The sequence below is a fragment of the Taeniopygia guttata genome, chromosome 3, assembly GCF_048771995.1.
Source record: "Taeniopygia guttata chromosome 3, bTaeGut7.mat, whole genome shotgun sequence".
NCBI lineage: Eukaryota > Metazoa > Chordata > Aves > Passeriformes > Estrildidae > Taeniopygia > Taeniopygia guttata.
Genome location: NC_133027.1, coordinates 72,702,203 through 72,723,812, shown reverse-complemented (window position 1 = coordinate 72,723,812; position 21,610 = coordinate 72,702,203). Strand labels below are relative to the sequence as shown.

Below are 21,610 nucleotides of genomic sequence, written 5' to 3'. Positions count from 1 at the left end.
CGCTTGCGCGGCCGCGGCCCCGCTCCCGCCCGCCCCGGCGTGTGTCAGCCGGGCCATGGAGCGGCCGCCGCCGCCCGCCGGGCCCCGGGCAGCACCGGCCGCGCCACCGGCACCGGCCCGCAGGGGAGGCGGCAGCGGCGGCGCGCCCGCCGGCAGCGCCCGGCTCCGCTGGGTGCAGTGACAGCGCCGTCCGGCCGCGCCGGCCCCCGCCTGCCTCCCGCCGCCTCCCGCCGCCTGCGATGCTCAGTGAGTGGGTCCGGCCCGGGGCCGCGTCCCGGGCCCCGCTCGGGGGGGCGCGGGGGGCGGGGCCGGCGGCGGGATGGGGCTCGGGCGTCCCGCGGGCCGCCTCGTGGCGGAGGCCCGCAGGCCCGGCGCGGCTCCCGCAGGCCGGCGGAGGCTCCTCGGGCACGGGCGCGGCCCTGGGGCAGCCCCGGCTGCGGACGGGGCCGGGCGCGTGGGGGCCTCTGGTCGTGATATCCTTCTTTCCCTTGGAAAGTGCGTGGGTTTAATGAGCGTCTTGTCGCGCCATCTCTCTTCCTTTTTTTTTTTTTCTCCTTTTTCTTTTTTTTTTTTTCTTTTTTCAATATTGACAGAAGAAAGCTTTAACTTTGGCGTCCCTTCAGCGAGCGCCCTTCGGCCCACGGAGCAGCCCGCAGGGCTCCCGGCCCGGTGTCCCCGTCAGGGCCCACGGGCGAGCAGTGCCTGGTCCGCGGCTCCGCTCGGCCCAGGAGGGGCCCAGGGTGGCGGAGCTGGAGCCGAGGTGGTGTGAAGTGGGTTGGAGGAAAGCGCGTCCCGCAGAGGACATCGGTGAAGCGCTGCTTGGCACCGACTTGGGGCCGCAGGGGGGTTGGGGGCAAACAATGTGGAATTGGCAAAGCGTCATTCATGGATGGTGAGCCAGATCTGTGTCCAAATGCAAATGGATTCCTGCTCTTTTAAAATCACAGCTGTTCCCTCTCTGCCTCTTCACATGAATGCCACTGTTCAGGCAAAAGCCTTCTTCGTAGTTCCTGCTATCCTGTTTATCTATTTTGCACCACCACCGTGCTCTCCAAGTCAACTTGTCACGTTTACTTGCCTATTTTTGAGAATTACAGCTGCTGCATGTGCGACATCCCTTGGCTCTTAGTTTATCCTGATTTCGTTTATTCTGAAATTTTGTAAATTTCAGATTATCCTAATGTCGCAAAATTTAAAATTGAGGCCTATTATTGTTGGTAGGCCCCATATTTCACCTGTGGTGATAAAGATAAAATATTATTTTTTGCTATTCACAACTGAGGCCTGAGACAGAGTTCTTATTTAGAGAATATTCAAAAGATGCTTTTGTTTTATGCTTTTATTCAAAATATTCAAAAGATGCTTTTATTGGTTTGGGAGTTGGGTGTTTTTTAACTTAGCTCTCTGATGCTCACAGGTCTTTCCTCAGTCTGTTGGAAGAAAGAGACTGCTGTCGCAATGACAGGACAGGAATACAGAGTCTTTAAAAGCAGTGTTTCTAGTGCTATTTTTAAAACTCTTTTTAGTATGTCTGTACTGGAATTATTTCAAGGCCATGGAATCTGCCTAAACCTGTACCTGAAATGTAGCATAGGCGGGAAAATAATTTCCTTGGCCCAATGCTTAGTTCACAACTAATTTCCAGCCTTTCCAGGAAGGAGGAATTTGCAATGTGTTTTGTGTTATTAGCCTCTGCTCTGGTTTTTTTAGGTTTTTTTTTTTTTTTTTCAGTGGTTTTGGTTCCTCAAAAAAAATTACCTTAACCTTTTTTCAGTGCTCCAGTTTGGAACAGTGCAGAAAATGCTGCACTGTAGCTCTGCATTCTCACAATGTGATCTTTCCTCTCTCTTTCCTTACGTATTTTGCTTATCAGTAAAATTAGTTAATGGCATCAATATTTATTATTCTTTTTGGCTGTCTGAGGAGAATGAGACAGCTGGGACTTCTGAACAATTGTTTCAAGCTTTATGCATTTTGTGAACAAGGAACTCTATATGCTTTCAGCTTGTTACATATTTTGGAGATTATCCTCAATTATGAGAGGAAGAGTCTTAAAATTGACAGAAAGTTTAAAATGGCAGGCTTGTCCTTTTATGCCTTTAAATTCTGCATCATTGACCTGTTGTGAATTGGTGTTGCTTGAGCCAGGCTGATGGCATTTTGGGAGGCCATCCTTCTGTTTATTTTATGTTACACACTAATTTTGATAAAGGTCTCAATAAAGAATATTTGTAGGAGTGTTGATTTTGCTCTTGCACTTTTCATGAATGCTTTTCCTGCCTTGGTGACATTGTTCTTTGTAATGCTGAGTGTGAAGTATAAAGGCAACATGAAGGAAGAAGCAAAGAGATGAAATTAGAGTATGGGTGACACTGTGTCTGATGCTAATGGGTGTTTCTTGATGAAGATGCATTTCCTTAAGGACGTTCCTGTTGTGTCACCTGGAAGTAGGAAAAAAAATCTCCTTGAGATAGTGCTGGTAACATCCTCTACTGTGACTGCAGGGGGGAGTACATAGGGGTGCAAGAAGCTCTGCAGATTGCATAAATGCTTCGGTTTATTGCATAAATGCCTTGGTGTGGACCTGGACAAATCACTTGCACATGAGTCCATGCTGTTGGCTGAAATGCAGTAGAATGGTAACAATACAGTGTGAAGCTTAGTTAAGGGTGTTTTTTAGGAAGGTGCCAAGTTGCTGGTCCATCCTTGTGTCCCACTCTACTTGGTGGGCTTGATAAGAGTTCTGTCTTTTCTACAGTTTCCAGCAGAAGTGTTACTCTTGAGATAGCGTCTCAGATATAACTTCATTAATTGCAGGGAAGATGAAAAGGAAGTTTGCTTTTGGAGTGAAAGAAGGTGTTGAAAACTTTATTTTAATGGGTCTATCTGGAAATGCTTTGAAAACTCCCACCTGTTGCCCCTTCCCCACCCTCCACCTGTGGAAACAGGTTACTTAACCTGTGGAAACAAATGGGAATCTTTTTAAGTTTTCACTCAAGCATGTGGGTTTGCAATTCTTCATATTTGTTGAAGGTGAACTATTGCTGAAATCTTGTATCCTCATCCACTTGTACCTAACTCCACAACAATGTTCTTTTTCTAACAAGTGGAATAAGCACTAAAGTGTGCATGGGTATTAGGAAAAACTCATTTGTATTTTTAAAGCTGTCCTTTTGGTAGAAATAATGGTTCTTACAAAGGAAGGAAAGGCATCCTTGTCTCTCTCAGAGAAGCTGTTTTTCATCAGATTTAGCTATTTAAATCAGAAAGCAGTAGCACTCAGGAAACATTCATGTCATTGGTATTGAGGCTGTAAGGTGTCGAGCTGTCTCCAGGCAGGCTTTACCTGGTGTTGTGATAGGGAAAAAAACCCCTGTGGCTTAGTTCTGCTTTATTTAAAGCCTTTTAGGATATCTAAACTTTTGTGTAAACTTGATAGCTGTTGTGAAGGATTGCTGTAGACAGCGACTACCCAAATAGCAAGGAAGCTATTGCATTCATCTTACTGAGGTTCCTTTATTACAAGCCAGGGGCTAAAAGGTAGCATAGGGCTCATCTTGATTTTGAGGTACTTCCATGTGGTGTTTGTGAGGATGGGTTCCTAAATATATATTTTAAAAAGCCCTTCAAAAGATTCTTTTTGTTTCAAACTTTTGTAAGAGGGATGCCTAGATAGGTCAAGCCAGATGATAGATAAAGCTCTGCTTTTAATTTCCCTCTTTTTTTTTTCCTGGAACCTATCTGAGTGAAGTGCCAGAAGTCTGGCTCTAACCTTTAAGTTCAGCCAATAAGCTTTTGCTTCTTGGACTCCCCAAATAGATTTGCTGTATAAAGCATTATGTTTCCAAAATTTCCATATTTGTATGTTAATTTCTCATTCCACTGAATCTTCTGGAAGCTTTTGTTCTTGGTTGGTCAAGCAGAGGAACCAGAAAATGATTGAAGAGTACTCAGACTGCTGCTGTCAAAATTCGAGGAGATAACTCCCTTTTTATGAGCTGTTTTTAACAAAAATGTTTCAGTTCACCATTGCCGTTTTAGTCAAGAATCCTCAAAACTATTTTTGATTCCTCTGTGAATTAGTAGAATTAGGCAGCAAAATATCTTCAGGGATCTACAAAATATCTGAGTCTGGCCATAGTACTGGGAGGCAAATCCCGGAAGGTTCTGTTTCATATCTCAGCAACGAAAATACAGAGAGGTTTGTTTTCTATCAGTACCAATGCAGCTACAGTCTAAGCTGATCTGAGCCTACCCTGTAAGGGTCTCATCACCTCTTTCTTTCCTTTTGAGGTCATGAAACGCGTACGCACAGAACAGATTCAGATGGCAGTGTCCTGCTACCTCAAGCGCCGTCAGTATGTGGACTCGGAAGGTCCCCTAAAACAAGGGCTGAGGCTGTGTCAGACTGCTGAAGAGATGGCAGCTAATCTCACAGGTAATCCTATCGTATTTTCCATGACTGCTTCTTGGCAGAGTTGTGAGCACGTGTGCTGGCAGCTATAAGAATTTGTCTGCACATGTGGACATTTCTCCTTTTTAAATGAAGAAAATTCTCACTGTTAAGTTGGTGTGAGTTATGAACTTCTGAAGATTGAAAATGTGGGTGAAGTGTAACAAGGTGGCGTTCCTAGTCAGTGAAACATCAGACTGAAATACCAGGCTGAGGGTAGTGGAAAATACATCTGTTTTATCCCAAATACGTGAAGTCTGGTGAGTAGTGGTGCTTTGGAATGGGAGGGAGAAGAACCTAGATGAGAAAGGAAGTAGAAGCAGGACATTCTGTTGTACCTTTGTACCCCAGCAGAGTTATAGCATGTGAAATTAAAGTGATAAGGCTGTGTCTTTTTCTGACATAGTCAGCTTTGTAGTTATGAGAAGTCTGCACTTGTCATTTGGGAAAAAACCCAAACCTTGAGTGGATGAGAAAAAGCATGCAGGGAGATAAACTTTCTTCTCTTTCTTAAAGACACTTGAATCCTTCCACACAGCTTGCTTTCCAAATTTTGTCTGTGACAGTTGTCATTGTAATTATTATTTTTGTTTCAACAAACTCTGCTGCTGCTTGAGCACGTAGAAGTATTGGAAGGATGAAAGCTATGTGGACATTACAGAGATTAAATTTACTTGTAGAAGTAATAGAAAATACTGGGCTGACATTTTGGGTAAAAAAGCAAGCAGAAACTTTTTTCTCTCAATGAAACTGCTTAGATTATGGCAGTATCTCAGACAAAGAGGAGTGATGGAGTTACTTGTAATATGACTTAATTTGACAAAATATTAGTAGCTATATAATTGTTTTTGTGGCTAGATAAGGCTGGATGCAGGAACAGGTAACATACTCTAAAGGAATACCTTCAGAGTATTTTACCATAGTTAACCATCAAAAGATGAGTGACCTGTAGGTCAGTGTCCAGGAGGACTCCCTCAGTGGTCTGGAGGAAACTGGGCAATATTTCATTATTAGACCTAATGTCATAGTACTTTTCATTTCCTTGCTTTTTTCAGCCTATCAGAAGTTTACTGAAATCCCTGAAAAAGTACTGGGGAAGATGGAGAAAGGATGAAACCAATAAACTGCAGAATTGTTTTTCAATAGGATATTTTTTTGTGAGAAGTGGGTAGAAACATCAGTGTCAAAACATGCTCAGAATGTGATACCAGCCATATGAGGCAGACACAAAAGTGTCTGAAATAGTGGAGAGGAACTGGATTACAAGCCCTTGCATGAGCACATGGCCTCATGCAGGAAAAAAAATATTTCAATAAAGAGTTTGAATGAGTGTGTTACATTTTGTATTTTTTACTGAACTTCCACGAAATAATACTAAATTTCATGTTAGTCTCTATCCTCTTGCCAGTGCATGGGTTTTGTGGATGGTCATTGAGAATTTAGTCATCAATTTTCATTAGTACAGAAAATGGGCTGCTCTCACATATTCAGCTGCTTACTACTTCTTGTCAGATGCGCTTGCAGTGAGCTGTCAGTGAGCGTGCTGCAGTTCCATCAGTGACTGTTAGAAAAGTAAGCCCGAGCGTGTTACTTAATCTGACAACTGATGCTGAAAATACTTTCTGCTGCAGTCATCTTGGTTTTGTGAACTGAGTAAAAACTGAGCAGATTATAAACCTTGCAGTGCTTTATGTTTGGGAAATTAATCAAGTGTTTTTCTGAAGATGTTTTTGCTTTTTCCTTAGCAAAGCTCACCTTGTTTTTTATGTTCAGCTTTATTGTTTGACTTTTAAATTAACTAGCCTGTGTGAATGGGAGACTTGGAGGGGACCTCGGAAGATGATCTGGTCCAGCCTTTTCTGTGGGAGAGGGAGCCCAGATGAGATTATCTAGAATTCTGTCCAATTATATCTGCAGTAAAATAGCACAGAGCTTCCTTGTGATTATCCTATATTTCTCTAGAAAACAAGAACAATGTGTGAGGACAGAGTGAGCGACCAAGGAACAGGTTCCTCTAATACTGCCCATAGCACTGTTAGCACATATGACTAACTGAAATGATGTACAATTATACATCATCATATTCACCTCGAACACAAATCAGTTGATGTTACACAACGTTTACAGTAGCCCAACATTTGTTAGCTGGAAGCAACTCTGCTGGTAGCCAACACATGAGACCAGGAGGGTACTGTCCATATCCCTGAGTTAGGAGTGAGTTCCTTTGCATTTCCTATCGGGTTGCATAGCTGGCTGCACTTATTGGATGTGGAGCAGCAGATATTTGCAATTTATGTTCTTATGATCACTGGGGAATGTGGAAAATAAACTGGTAGGTTTATTAACATATGAGAAAAATATAGCCAGTGTTTTATTTCTACCAGGTGGAAAATGTGCATGAAATTTTACTCTTGTTTTGGAATCAGTTGACTTCTTGATCCTTTTTGCAGTTCTCATTGGTTTAAAGTTTTGCGAGGGCAAAGAATTAGAATTTGTTAGAGCTGTCTGGTATGTAGGGTTCATTTACCATTTGCTGGATGGGAATGAGCTCTAGTATCATTACTGAAAAAATAGGCCATAATGGTTGCCCAGTCAGACTGTTTCAGGACAGGTAGACAAAGATGATACTCCACTTTCTGAATCATGATGTGTGGGAATCCAGGGCTTCCCTCTGTCTGCCCTGGCAGGTCTGGGACCCTGGCAGGGGGTCAGGAACCCCCCTGTACAGAGCCCCGAGAGACACTGTCTCTGATCTCCGTCCATGGAAAAGAGTTTTCAATCTTACAGGATGAATTACAAGCTCTGAGTGTTTGATATGAGTAATAATTAAGTGTGGCACGGGTGCAGAAGTAAAATTTTAGGTTTCTAGATTAGGGGTTCAGAGGGGACAAGATGGAGGAAATTGGGTGTGTCTTGTCCTTTTCCTCCTTCTTCATGCCCTCCATGTTTCACTGTAGTGTTGGCATTTTTCTATTGGTTTAGGCTGGGGACACACTGTTCAATGTAGATGATAGATATTGGCACATTATTGTAAATACAGCACACGTAGTTTCTGGTATATAATGTTTGTAACATCCCACTGGGGGCAGAGCCCCACACGCTGCCCTGCAGGACAGACCTGCGGCAGGGCAGCAGAACATGTTAGAGATAAGCAAGAATAAACAACCTTGAAAACAGCACAGACGAATTATGGCTTCTTCTTTGGCAACGGGGCAGAAAGACAGAGACTTTCTACAATCTCGGAATCACCAATACCCACAGATTCCGACAATGATGTACACCTTAATTTTGGAACTAAGTTGCTTATGCAGAGAAAGTTGTGGCCTGGAGAAAATATCTCAAAGTTGATTGCATAGCATGAACAAGGTGGCAGGCCATTCCCATTCCTGCAGACATGAGGCCACCATATCTCTGTGAAGAGTTGACTCTTACATGTAATCCTGTGATAGCATAAGAGACAGGCCCTCATATTTCTGCATTTCTTGGCTTTTACAAAGAGTTGTATGGGTGGCGTTGGAAACGGTCACTAAGTATTGAGTTACTATGTGTATATACATGCAGTTTACTTTCTCATGCTGAATATTGATTATATTCAATTCTACATCCAAATAGCAGAGCTTTTCACTTTAGATATTGAGTAGTACCAGTATGTGAATGTGAAGTTCTTACCATCTTTGAGTTTCTGAAGCAGGCAGGCTGTAGAAAGGTCAGTGTAGCTGTGCAACTTTAAGCAAGTTATATTCGTTTATATCTGAACTGATTTAAGAGATGATATCATATTGGTGCTGGAATCTGGTTTTGTTTTGGTTTAGTTTTTCCCCAAGGGAGGATGACAAGCTCAGCCCATCTCTCTGTTTCAAGAGCTGAATTCAGCTTGCCAAACATACCTCGTGTATTTACCTAAGCTGAAGGAAGGTAAACCTGTGTCTTACCAGAGAGAAAGAGAGAGAGGAGCGGGGGAAGAATAGTGACAGGCTGCCTGTGTACCATGTGCTGATCTCTTTCTAATTAGAGGCATTGAGATGAGCTGGAGACTGGCCTATCTCTCTTCAGTGTGTGAACATTTGATAGTGTTGTTTATAGACTTCCAGGGCTGTCAGACTTGTGCCTCTGTGCATGAGCCAAATGCTGGAACAAAACGCCCCCCAGTCAATCAGGAGTAGAAAGGCAGAGGATGGAAAGTGGTGCAGGGCAAGGAAGACTGAAATAAATTGAAGTGAAAGTAATAAAAATGAAGGGTTTGGAGGGAACGAGAGTTATGATTTGAAGAAAAAAAAATCAGAAAGGAAAATAGTGAAACTCTTTGCCCTCTTGTGCTCTATTTAGAGCAGCAGAACTTGGGTTTCTAATCACTGGTATTTGCATGTGCTTGGGGTTTCTTGATGCATGTCTATAAACTTGCACAAAGTCCCCTGTGGATTCCAGGCCATTAGCAGAACACCAGAGGTTTGGTGCCAGAGAAGGAGAAGCCAATTCCCTTTCTAAACAGTTCAGAACCACTTTTTCGAGAGTCTGGTTCTGCAAAACAGTTTAGCACGGTCTGAGGAGACTGTAACAGCTGTGTTTGTGGTCATTTGTCAGCTCCCCCTTAACCTAAAATTCTCAGGGAGAAGGGCACATTTTGGTAAAAAATTACCAAGTGTTTACTTAGAGATTCAGTTTTCTCCACCACCTCTGTGAGACTTAATACATTATAATGGTTGTAATTTGTTGTAAATTATAATGACTGGGATGAGAAATTTGAGAATGTGAAGTATTGTCACTTTAGACCTATTCATGATGGTTGCTGGGACTCACTGAAAAAGAAACTATACTTTGGAGAAAGTTGTATGCTGCTTTTCTCATGTTTTCTGAGTGTAAAGTTGCAAAACCACAGTTGTAAAACTTGGGGTCTGTGATGGTTGTTGCACTGAATTTCTTGAGAATTGATGGTTGTATTTGAAAACCTGAAAATGTGTTCTGGGTGGAATAGGTGAGTTGCTGAGATTTTTAGGGTGGGTTTTGGCTTTCAGTGAATTTTCTCCTTCATGCTCTGTCTAGGTGGTTAATGCCATGTTTAGATTCTTTGGACTATGTCATACCTGAATGGTTTGAAAGATGAAATGTCATCTGAGTGGCTGCATACACTGGATTTTATGAGAAGCTTTGTTTTCAGACACACATGTAAAAATCCTTAAATCCTTATGTGAGTTTTGCTTTTTTTATTTCACAGTCCAATCTGAGTCTGGTTGTGCCAACGTCGTGTCTGCAGCTCCCTGCCTGGCGGAGCCACAGCAATATGAAGTACAGTTTGGAAGATTACGCAATTTTCTGACAGGTAAATTGAGAAACATGGAAGAAAACTGACTTTTTTTGTCGTTTCATTGAGTAAAGGGCAATACAGTAAAATTCAAAATCATATTCTAATAATGTTTTGATTTCTAGTTTTGAGATTTCAGCTAAAATAGAAATACTCTTTCTTTTTTTGGTTGTTTTCTGTGTGCTGAATAGCTTTGAGTTTTGTAGATGGCTGCCTCTTTGCCTTTTCTTGTTCAAGCATTTGCCCTTTGTAGGTCTTCTAAACAGCAACATATTTACATAGGACAGGAAGGAAAATCAGTGTATTTTGTGAAAGGCAAGTAACTGAGAAAAGACTGTAGCTCTCTGTTGCATCCTAGTTTAAGGGGTTTTTTTTTATCCGTAATTGGCTTGTTCTCATGATGGTCTGGATTTCTAAGGGATAACATGTTCCCATAAATTTAGCTGTACTGGCTTTGAGACTAGAGCAATACAGCAAGGTAAAATAATTTATACTCTGTAATGATGCAGAATACAAATAATGATTTAATGTTTTTATAATTATTTTATAATTATTTTAACAAGTACTCTTGGTAGTGTCCTTATTTCTTTTATAAGTCCCCAACATGGGAAGAAGAAAGCAGATAGAATTTTTAAAGAATGGTACCAAGGAAAGTGAAGTTGTCGCACACAATATTTGTCCAGTGTATGGATTTTATCCCAGTGTGCATAACATCAGGATTATTATTTCTGATAGTTTTGGAAGGGAAAGGAGCAGGAAGGCAAAGGCAGCAAATAGTGAATTCTTGGCACCTTGTCATCTACAGCAGTCCAATACCTTTGCACTTTAGTATTTTAAGTGAATCCTTATGGTTTAATAGATTTTTAGAAGTACGATAGCTCTGTTCAAGTGCTTGGTGCAGTGCTTGCTTAATGCTTGATGAAGTGCTAGGCTTTGGTGTTTGGGTTGACTGCTTTCATCTTTTTTGTCCCTCTTGCTCTGGTTTGGTATCTTACACACATGAACTACCTCTGTTTGTTCAAAGGAGTAGCTTGTCAACTAGCCACAAGGCACAGCAGGACACTTCCCATTTCTGTGATGCCTGCTGCACTGAGGAGTGGGCAGGGGATTAGTGACATGGTGTAACTTAACTAACTAGTCTCTAGTTCAACCACCTGTTCAAAACAGGGCAAGATGGGTGTTTGATCAGGTTGCTCAAAGCCTTTTCCAGTCAGGTTTAGAAAATCAAACACTCTGGAGATTGCTGGGCATCTCTGGGGCCCTGCTGCAATTCAGTGAGAATTTGCCTTGCAGCAGCTTGCCTGTTGTCCTTCCACTGAGCACCTCTGAGAAGAGGCTGGCTCCTTTTCCTACATAATGTCCCACTGAGTACTGAAGGCAAGCAATTGAATACCCCCTTATTCTTCTAGACAGACCAAGCTCCTGTAACCTCTTCATATGTTCCTATGGAACATTTTCTTTGTTCCTGTTTCTGCCAACTTCCCATCTCTTCCCTTTTCCCCCTACTGCAAAGGGATGTCCTTCCCTTTGTTTAATTTTTGGACTAGTGCACCTGGAGGAAAAAAGAAACCTGCTGACTGCTTAGAGCTTGTATTACATGCAGACCACTGTTTTCACTGATTTTGGCCCAGTTTCAGTGGGACACGAAGAAGAGTGATGCTCAAGTATGCAAATATGTATGCATACTGCATATACACTGCACACCATGCATACTCTGTAGTTACTTCTGTAGAAATGAGAGGCACAGTATGGACTAGAGAAAGTCTGGAAGAGTGCTCAACACAAAGGAAAAATCACCTAATGAGAAGGGAGAAAAGAGAACATGCATTGGTGAGTGGCAGGAGGGAAGAGCATGTTCAAAAGCAGCAATGCATTTTGAGGATCAGCAAATGTTTGAGGATCAGCAGTGCCTGTTTGTTTTCCATTAATTTGGACCATTTGTTCCTGTGGTAGTAACTCATTGTGGCCCTGTTTGTTGCTATGGTGTTCGGCAGGCTCCACTCCTCCAGCTCCCTGCAGCTGGCAAGCAGCCCCAGAGAAGCTGGGGAAGGAGGGGCGGAGCTGTTGCGCAGATCGGCCTCTGCAAGGTACAGCACAGCCTAATTGGGGTTTGTTACACTGTGTACTAGGAATTATTGCTGGGATTTGCCTTGGCAGAGAGAGAAAAGCATGTGCATGAGCAGGCACAGAAATAAAACGAGGGCACAGCATATTGCAGTACATTTTGGAAACTGTAGCTTCCTTTCCCCTGAAGACACATCAGTTCCATCCAAAGCACCACACTTAGGTTTTACTGAAGCTGAGAAAAAAAAACTCAGGCCAGAAAAGCTAGGTAAATAATTTTGGCTTAAACACTTAAAGTACTCTTTTAAATACAGTTAATAAATTTTTTAAGTTTATTTGTCACAATAAACAAAAGGTACAGAGATCATATTTTTTCTTTTGAAACAAATGGGGAAAATTCAATTATCATGTATTTTATGAGGTGGTATATTATTAGTTGTCCCACACCTGAAAAGGGTTTTGAAATACCTGCATTTTGTTCTGACAAGGTATCTCACTGATGTGGCAATCTCTTTTGTACCTCCTTTAGGTGACAGAAGTTTGCTTAGATGTGCCAACAAATGTCTCTTTTTGCTGGCTTTCTGATGGCACTGTCAAGGCTTTCTCAGTAGTCATCCTTGCTCTTTTATTCCCAGTGGGAAGTGGTTTGAAAAGTCATTCAAAGTTTGTTGTTGTGTTTTTTATGTAGATTCAGATTCTCAGCACAGCCATGAAGTGATGCCTCTTCTATATCCTCTCTTCGTCTACCTCCATCTGAACATGGTCCAGAATGGCCTAAAAAGCACAGTGGACAGTTTTTACAGCCGCTTCCATGGCATGTTCTTGCAGAATGCCAGCCAGAAGGATATCATTGAACAGTTGCAGACTACCATGACTATTCAAGATATCCTGTCCAACTTGAAGCTCCGGGCCTTTCTGGACAACAAATACGTCATCCGCCTTCAAGAGGACAGCTACAACTACCTTCTTCGCTACCTCCAAAGTGACAACAACAACGCCCTGTGCAAAGTCCTGACCTTGCACATTCACTTGGATGTGCAGCCTGCCAAGAGGACTGACTACCAGCTCTATGCTGGTGGGAGCTCCTCACGCAACGAGAGCAACGGCCTGGAACCCAGCGACATGCCAGCTTCCATTCTGCAGAATGAGGCAGCGCTGGATTTACTGCAGGACAGCATTAAACGTGTCAAGGATGGGCCCCCTTCCTTAACCACCATCTGTTTCTATGCCTTCTATAACACAGAGCAGTTGCTGAACACTGCAGAGATTTCACCAAATAGCAAGCTGCTTGCTGCTGGGTTTGATAATTCATGTGTGAAGCTGTGGAGCCTGCGCTCCAGGAAGTTGAAATCTGAGCCCCACCTTGTTGATGTATCCCGCATCCGTTTGGCTTGTGACATCCTAGATGAGGAGGTTTGGATACCCTTTTTTCCTCCCTTCTTCCCCTTCTGCTGATTTGCTTTGATTACGGATTGTTGAGTATGTAGTAATGTCTTAGGGAACTCTGAGACTGTTGCACAACCTGTCTGCCTTGATGCAGAGATTTTATAACCTACTGTCATCCTTGTTCTTCCCTGCAGTGGTTGTAAATGCTAAACTCAGGTGTAATCAGTCTGTGCTTAGGTCATAGTCTGTTAGTCCTGGCTGCTGGTCCCTCTCCTGCAGCTGTCTTTGAACAAATGACAGTAGAGAGGAAACCCAGAAAGGACAGGTGACTAGAGTAGGCTCTCTTCCCTGAGGAGCATGAAGCCTTCTTTGGGATGGGAAGATGAAACAAGGCGATACAGGCAATGAAAACACTGTTCCAAATGAAAACTAGAAAGAAAGTAGCTCAGAACAACCAGGCAAAAGGGTGGAGAGAAGGGCAGATGAACAGGAAGAAGAAAATATAGACAAAGTAAGGAAAGCACTAAAGAAGTCTGATCAGATGCCTATGTGCAAAACTGTATTTTGGGTATCACCTTAATTTGCCAGAGGTCAAGAGTTATGGAAGAATTATGCAAAATGTTAAGGAATCTGAAGTGTAGAAACTTTAGAGGCCTCCTATTCTTCCTCAGAGTGCTAAAGACAAGGACAGGGATGTGTGTACCTTTACTTCACATGCAATGCTAGCTGGCATTTTCTACTTGACTTTTTTCTGTTTCCCTTTCTAGTCACACTTTTCCTCCCCTCTCCACACAACTGCCCAAGTAGCAACTTATATCTGGTTAGAGATCAAAATTTTGACTCTTCTGTTGTTTAATCACTCTTCTCCTAAAGAAAAAAAACTAACTAATTTGTTCTTATGTTGAGTGTTTAGCGGCAGAGACACCCTTTTTTCCACTGTTTTTTCTTCTAAAAAATATTTAGTGGCAAAGTTCTATTTATTTTGGAAGAGTGCTGAAAGCTTGGTGTATTTAGAGATCTCTGACTGGGGATTGGTTTGTTAAACAGCTTGAGAAAAGAGGCAGGCATCAAGGTGAGACAGCACAGCAGCATGTTCACTGCTTCCCAGGTTTGCCCTTTTTGCAGAGTGAGCAGGTAAGTGGGTCAGACTAGCCCAAAATAGAGCTATGACTTGTTTTCATTATAAACTGTGAGAGTTCATAGGGCATAGTGACTGTATATTGCCCATCATGGAAGCCAAATGTCAGCAACCTGCAACAGAGGAGGATTTGTCTGGTAAATTAGCAGGTCACCTTCTTTGGCTTGGACTGTGGAAAAGTGAGATACTGCCAGGTTATCAGGAGCGTATTAGCTTTCTTTGTCATGTAGTCATAGACTTGGCATTGTACATGTTTTAGGAGTCTGCCATGGAATCCTGAATGCACATGGCTTATGGTGGCTATTTGATGTTTTGTGCACAGGTCTAAAGCCAAAAACTGGTCAAAAACCAGCACAGATCAAAGTCATCATTGCCCTGAATAATTTCCACCACTGACAAAACAAACAGTGACCTGAGCAGGAGTTTAGAGTTGAGGGAGGCTACCAATATCAGCCTGAACACCTGATTACCAAATGCAAATGAAAGCCCCTAGACTACAAGGAGATGAATTCAGTTATCTGGGAGCCCTAAATGGACTGACACAGGCACCCACAGCGTTGCAGGTGGGAACAGGCCAGCAATTGCCTTGATGCCATGTGAAAGGAAGCCAAAGATACCGAGACCAAACCAGACTACCTTGACTGGGCTGCAGCTCAGTGTGAGCGGGGGCTGTATTTCAGATTGTCACTGCAGTGTGATCCATGCAATTCACAGGGATGAAGCTGATACAGACTTTGACAAAGAACAAAATTTCTGAATCTGCTTTGACATTTTTCAGTGAGTTCTATAGAATAGCTTGTGAGAATGTTAAAATTTGGTTTGGTTGATTTCTGTATTGTATAATTAGCTTTGGATAATGTATTTAAATAGTAATGCATTAAATAAGTAGTCTTCAGCCTGTTTTTTATTTTCTGCAAGGAAACAGATCTTTCCTTTTATGCAGTCACAAAGGTCTAAAATCAAGCTAATTTCAGTGACTGTTGTTCAGCGTGGCACTAAAGCAACTCTGTTGGGTTTAATTCTTCTTATGAAGGGGTGTGTGTATATATGTATGTAAAAGAGGTTGAGATTTAGCAAATGTGTTAGAACAACAGTTTTTTCCTAGTCCATGTGAAGCCTTTGTGTCACTGAGGTCAAAATCATCTTCTAGGTATAGTTTTACTAAATTTTGCTCAGTGTGGTGCTGCAGTGTATTTCACTAGTGTAGTCTTTCTTCTTGCAAATAAGAGAGACTTACTATTTTGGATACAGTAATTCTGTTTCCTGCATAGTAGCATCTCACAAATGCCATTTTATTGTCCCTCTTACTTTGGGTCCAGTATAAAAATGGAGTTTTGTAGCTGTACAAATGGAAGTATTGTTTTTGTCTTTGCAATTTTACCATGTTCGTTGCTGGTACTCCATAAATCAACCTCAGAAAATAATGCTCTGTTCCAAGCCACAATAGTACCAGCCTTTAAATCCTGTGAAGACTAAGACTTGACCCCATTTAGCTCTGCTTCTAAGGTTCTGCTTTTAAGTGGCAGTGGTCCTTCAAGTGATAATGAGTGGGAATGATGCTGACACCTTGCTTGATGGCAGATGGGAGGGAATTCTGGAAGGAGCAGTAAAAAATATCTTGCAAAGAGAGCCATCCTTCCTTATCATTCCATGCTAGGGCATCTCTGCTGTAGGCAGGTAAGAGGTCTTCCCTTTTGACATCTTAAGAGCAGTGCAGGATGAGAGAGATTATGACATCCAGGAAAACCTGTTACTTGTTAGGAAAGAAAAAAAAAAAAAGGGAGGAATGTGAGTTTATGATTTGTTTCTCTTTGAGGCTATCATTGTTGCTTTTTGAGGCTTGGTGGCTGCACTTGCAGCTGCCTTGCTAATCTGGTCAGCAGACTAACTTGGATAGGGAGGAAACTGAAAAATGTGGTGACTCAGAAGCATTATAGATGTACTGTTTTCAGTGAGCTGTGACAGGAGTGTGCAGTTGTGCTAAGTGGGTGTCAAACAGAAAGATAAGATTTGCTACCTGTGACCATATAGGAGTGTGGGTTTCAACACTGCAGAAGGCGATGTCGAATCTCCTGGTACTGTAATACAAGGAGGGAAGAGGAGGTGCTTGCAGACAGCCCATAGCCTTGTATTTGAATGCACAAAATTAAGTACTTGGACTTTCAAAATTTGCAGAAACTAGTACAATACAGGCAGCTTGAATGGGCTTCCACTGGTAACTTGTCAGGAATCTTATGGTCATAATTAAATAGTATAAAATGCTGCCGGTATCAGCCATTCTCCTTTAATGTGGCAACACAGCCTAGAGATGCTGTGGATTCCAGTAAGTCATGCTCTGTCTGAGGTAGAAAAGCAATTTGAATAAGAATGGTGCTTTTGCATGGCAGATCCTGCAGTTTCTCTTTGCCTCACCTCCATAGCAGAGAGGAAGTTGGCTTCCAGCCACATTATAAAGCTCCCATGGGCGCTGACTATGAAGAGAAGCAGCATTGCTAAAGGTGGCTTGCTGCCTACTATGTAATATGCTGTTGAGATGGAGAAAGGCAAGGAGATGGCCAAGTCAGAGTTTGCTGGCCTCCAGCGTGAAATTTGAAACCACTGGAGGAGAAGCACTTTCTGGGCTATTGCTAAGTCTGAAGCCAAACTGTCTGTGGGTCCTGAGGTTGGAGGTGGGGGCATGGGAGATGGAGAGCTGCTTACAACACACTGACTCCTGCTGCTCTGACGTCTGCTGGTTGTCAACAGTCCAGCAGCCCTGGGGAGTTTGGTTTCCTCTCGGGGCAGGAAGTGCTCCTTCTGCAGGAAATGGGCCAGTTCAAATGATAAATGATAAAGGGGCTGCTTACAAACAAAAGGATGTCGTGTTGAATTTGATGTGCAGGGATTGTGAATGAGTGTTACTGATTCGGTACTGAGGAAAAGTGTCTTCCTGACAGTCCCGAGGAAGGCTGGTCTCAAGCTGCTATGCAGGTGTACCCCAAGCAAGGGTTATCTTGCAAAGCAAGGGTTATCTTGCACTGTCAGTGAGACTCCAGTTTGTCAAGCAAGGACACTTCTGAGATCTGTTGAAACCTGTGTAGTCTGTAGCCTTAAAGTGTCAAGAGGTGCTACCTGAGTAGGCTTTTAGAGACTCAGGAAATCTCCATCAAGAGATTCCTTTAGCTCAGCTTACTGAATTAGTCTTCAAAAACAAAAGCCTTTACTTGTTGACTATCTGCCCTGGTACTTGAATTGGATAATTACAGGATGCAAAGGTTTCCAGTGCCGTCATTTTTGTGATTGTTCATCGTCTCCTACACCAAAATAGATACATTGGCCTAAATAAGCTGCATACATTTGCTATTCTTGAAGGCTGTTCAGGAAGGATGAGGATGTGAAAGCATCCTGATGGAGCTTGGAGGGAGAAATTTATGTTAGCCTTGCTGCATTTCTGTTCACATGCGGAATTGAGAAAGAATGTTAAGCAGACAGCTTGTCAAATATCCTTTGTCTTTCCATCTCCTGCCTTTCGTTTAAGACATCTGTGATTGTTTCCCTCTACTGTGAGATTCACTTCCAACAATGACCACACAAAAAGAGCAGATGCCAAGATCTGCTTTCAACATCTTAGCCAAATATTTTTAGTAGAGTGGAGAGAGACTGTGCATATGTTTTTAGCAAAAGGAAAAATATCATTAAATATTTATTCCCCTCTGTGCCTGCAGTCTCTGGTTAAGATGCCTTCTGGACTGAGCATAAGGGTACCAAAATTAAAGAGAATGCCTTTATAGAAAGTCTTATCTCACCATCTCTTTCAGTATTCACTTGTAGCAAATGTACCAGCAATGTTTGTGTCTCAGAGTTGCACAAACTGTGCCACATCTAAAGTAAATAAAGTAAATAATCTTAATTCCTTCTGTATTAACACCCTCCTGGTTTCCTCATGGAGGTTTTTATATTTGTTGAATGGATAAACATGCTTTCCTTCCTTGTTCCTTTTTCTTCTTCTTGACCAGGAGGAAGAGGATGACAACGCAGGCACGGAAATGAAGATCCTGAGAGGACACTGTGGACCTGTGTATAGCACAAGGTTCCTTTCAGACAGTTCAGGACTCTTATCTTGTTCTGAGGACATGTCCATCAGGTACTGGGACCTCGGAAGCTTTACAAACACTGTGTTGTACCAAGGACATGCCTATCCTGTCTGGGATTTGGATATTAGCCCCTGCAGCCTGTACTTTGCCAGCGGTTCCCACGATCGCACTGCAAGGCTCTGGTCGTTTGATCGGACGTACCCGCTGCGAATATACGCGGGCCATTTGGCAGACGTGGACTGCATCAAGTTCCATCCCAATTCCAACTACTTAGCAACGGGCTCCACGGACAAAACCGTGCGCCTGTGGAGCACTCAGCAGGGCAACTCGGTGCGGCTTTTCACCGGGCACCGGGGCCCTGTGCTGGCGCTCGCGTTTTCCCCCAACGGTAAGTACCTGGCATCGGCAGGTGAAGACCAGCGGCTGAAGCTGTGGGACTTGGCATCAGGAACTCTGTACAAAGAACTGAGGGGGCACACAGACAACATAACCAGCCTTACTTTTAGCCCTGACAGTAGTTTAATTGCTTCAGCATCGATGGACAATTCAGTTCGGGTCTGGGACATTCGGAACACTTACTGCAACGCCCCTGCAGATGGGTCTTCCAGTGAACTGGTTGGTGTATATACCGGACAGATGAATAATGTACTGAGTGTACAGTTTATGGCCTGTAATCTTCTTCTAGTGACTGGAATTGCACAAGAAAATCAGGAACATTAATTTTGCTTTTTGTCTTAGGGAAGCGGGTGGGTGTCTTGTATGCCAGAGTCCATTGCAAACTGAGATTACTGACTGTGAAACACTTCTCTTCCTCTGCCCCCTTGAAGGGCCTGTTCAGAGTGATGCAAATGCTTTAAGACGTCGCAAAAATGCCTGTGCTATTGAACAGAATAACGAAAAAAAGGAGGATTGATGAAAATACACATTCTAATTTTGTACTTTTAGGAATGGGGAAAAGGGGAGTAAATCCAGTAACTTGGGGAAACTGAAAGCCTGGCCCAGACAAGTGAAACTGCCAACCAGATAAGCTGGTGACCTGCACTTAAATATTCTTCATTGATTGATGGGCACATCTTATCTACTGTTAATTTGGCTTGAGTGTGTGGAGAACTACTGGCCCAGTGGTTTTTGTTTTGTTTTGCTTTCCTGGTATTGCAGAGGACCAGCATTTTTAAGACCCTTCTACTAAAAGAACATTATGTATTTTCTACAGTGATAGTGGTCCTAAGTATTTCAGCTCCCTATAGCACTTCGGGAATATTTTGGACTAAATAAGTAGAAAATACCCTTGTTCTTTTTCAGTAAGGGCAAGGAAATCTGACCTCAGTTGGGGCCCATCTCTGCATTGTTCTTTGGATTTGGTTCCTGGTACTAGCTGTGATTATGTGTATTTATGTTCCATTAATTAGGAAATTTTATGACTCTGGTTGCACTGTGTTTTGAGGAAGGGAGGACAGTGGGGACAGAGTGGTGGATTAAGGATAGTGAACAACTTGCCTTGTCTGAACGGAAACAGCCAAATTTGGACTCCTAATGGAAACAGGGCATGGCAACCCACCACTGCACCTCACAGAAAGATTTCCATAAATGGAAGTTGGCAGCTGGGGAGAGGAGGATGGGGAGAAACACACAAAGTGACATGGGAAAAAATAGTATTACTAAATTATTGTGTGTACACAGAGGCAGCTCTGCCAGTGTTGGATTTTTCTCAAATGTTGCAATACCAGTTTCATGAACATTTTGTGAAATAAATCATCAGCATTTACAAGGATCTGCAGAAAAAGCACGTTCTAGTTTGTCATTTGGAGAGATTAAATATTTCTGCTTTCTGGAAAGAGTTATTTTGTATTTTGTTTTCTATTAAAAGCATTTAGTTTAAAAAGAAAAATAAAAATTGTTTGGTCCCTTTCTGGGAAGTTTGCTCTGACTTGTATGAGAAGAAGAGGGCAGCAGCTTCCCCTACACTGCATGAGCAGACCTACTTGAAGGCTGAATCTGGTGGCCTTGGTCACTTGGTGCTGTTTTGATGGCACCCTACTTGCTTTCCACAGAGCTGATGGGACATGTCGTGGAGTGGGATATCGATACAGCTTTGTAGGTCAGCTGATATGTATGGGGAGGATCTAGGTATCCCCTGAGGTTAACACTGTGCACCAGAAGGCCTCATTCTGTAGCACTACATGACCTTTACTTTGTACTTTGATCTGTCAAAATGCCTCTTTCAAGCAGATGTCTTCTAGACAGGCTGTGGGTATTAAATGATAATTTCCATCAGCTTCCCTCAGCCCCTCCAGATTTTAATGAGAAAATCTTCTTGAACACGTAAACAATCTAAGAGTTCAGACAAGAACTCACAGTTGCCTTTTTATTTTATTGTGTATTTACAAAACAAATCTTTTACCAGAAAAGTGTTTGACCTTTCTGACATTAACACTGGCATGTGCTGTGGCCCAGTGCTGGGAGTACCAGAAACCCCTCTGTACGCCTGGAATTGAATGGCACTGCTGATCTTCTGATGGCTGCATGTCAGAAGTGTGAAGCAGTTTAACAATCCCAGACCAGGATTGGGCGTGTTGAAGAAAAATGTATGGAAGATGGTTGTGTTGCTGATGCTTTGTGCTATACAGGTCTTTAGAGAGACCTCCCTCAGCTCTGTTGAATCAATACTGTTCTCCAGACCGAACACATGGTATTCTTCAACCTGCAGTAATCCCTCTAATTGTTTTGGGTGGTTTTGCTTGATTTTGTAGAGTCTAGCTTGAAGATTTTATTGTGAAGTGACTGTTTTGGCTGAATGTCTTTGTGAATACCCAGGAAGGATATGGCCCACCAGTGCTCACTGGAACTCATTTTGCTGTTCGTTGCCATATGTCCTGAGCAGTGTTTAGATTTAGAGCAGCTGGAGTTTTGGTCCTGAAGCAGAGCAAACAGCAACCAAAAGGGAAGGGGAGGAGTGAGGGGGAAAGAGTAGGAGGCGGAAGTAAGAACAAGATGGGCTGAGAACAAAGTTTCCCATTAACATCTTACTTCTACAGTTCTACAGCAGAATTGGGCTTTTTATTACTTGGGTTGCTCTGAAGTATTGCATGTAGAAGTGACAAGAGTAAAGAGACTTCAGATGCAAATCCTGTATATGCACATAGGCTAAAAGATATAAAAGTGATTCCTGAATTGTTGGAAAAACAGTCATTAATTAC

At 42.7% G+C, this 21,610-nt stretch overlaps 1 protein-coding gene across 1 annotated transcript; it reads left to right on the top strand.

Moving 5' to 3' along the window:
• Positions 1–83: 83 nt before the first annotated feature.
• Positions 84–20,321, top strand: TAF5L (TATA-box binding protein associated factor 5 like). The gene is made up of 5 exons (XM_030268303.4): positions 84–246; positions 4,294–4,438; positions 9,666–9,770; positions 12,505–13,229; positions 18,336–20,321. The coding sequence occupies exons 2-5, from the start codon at positions 4,297–4,299 to the stop codon at positions 19,131–19,133; spliced, it is 1,770 nt and encodes a 589-aa protein (XP_030124163.4). The 5' UTR covers positions 84–246; positions 4,294–4,296; the 3' UTR covers positions 19,134–20,321.
• Positions 20,322–21,610: the final 1,289 nt, after the last annotated feature.

Coding starts and splice junctions, on each gene's coding strand:
- TAF5L (XM_030268303.4), top strand. CDS start 4,297: ATGAAACGCGTACGCACAGAACAGATTCAGATGGCAGTGTCCTGCTAC. Junction 9,771..12,504: donor ATTACGCAATTTTCTGACAG/GTAAATTGAGAA, acceptor TTTTTTATGTAG/ATTCAGATTCTCAGCACAGC. Junction 13,230..18,335: donor GTGACATCCTAGATGAGGAG/GTTTGGATACCC, acceptor CTTCTTGACCAG/GAGGAAGAGGATGACAACGC.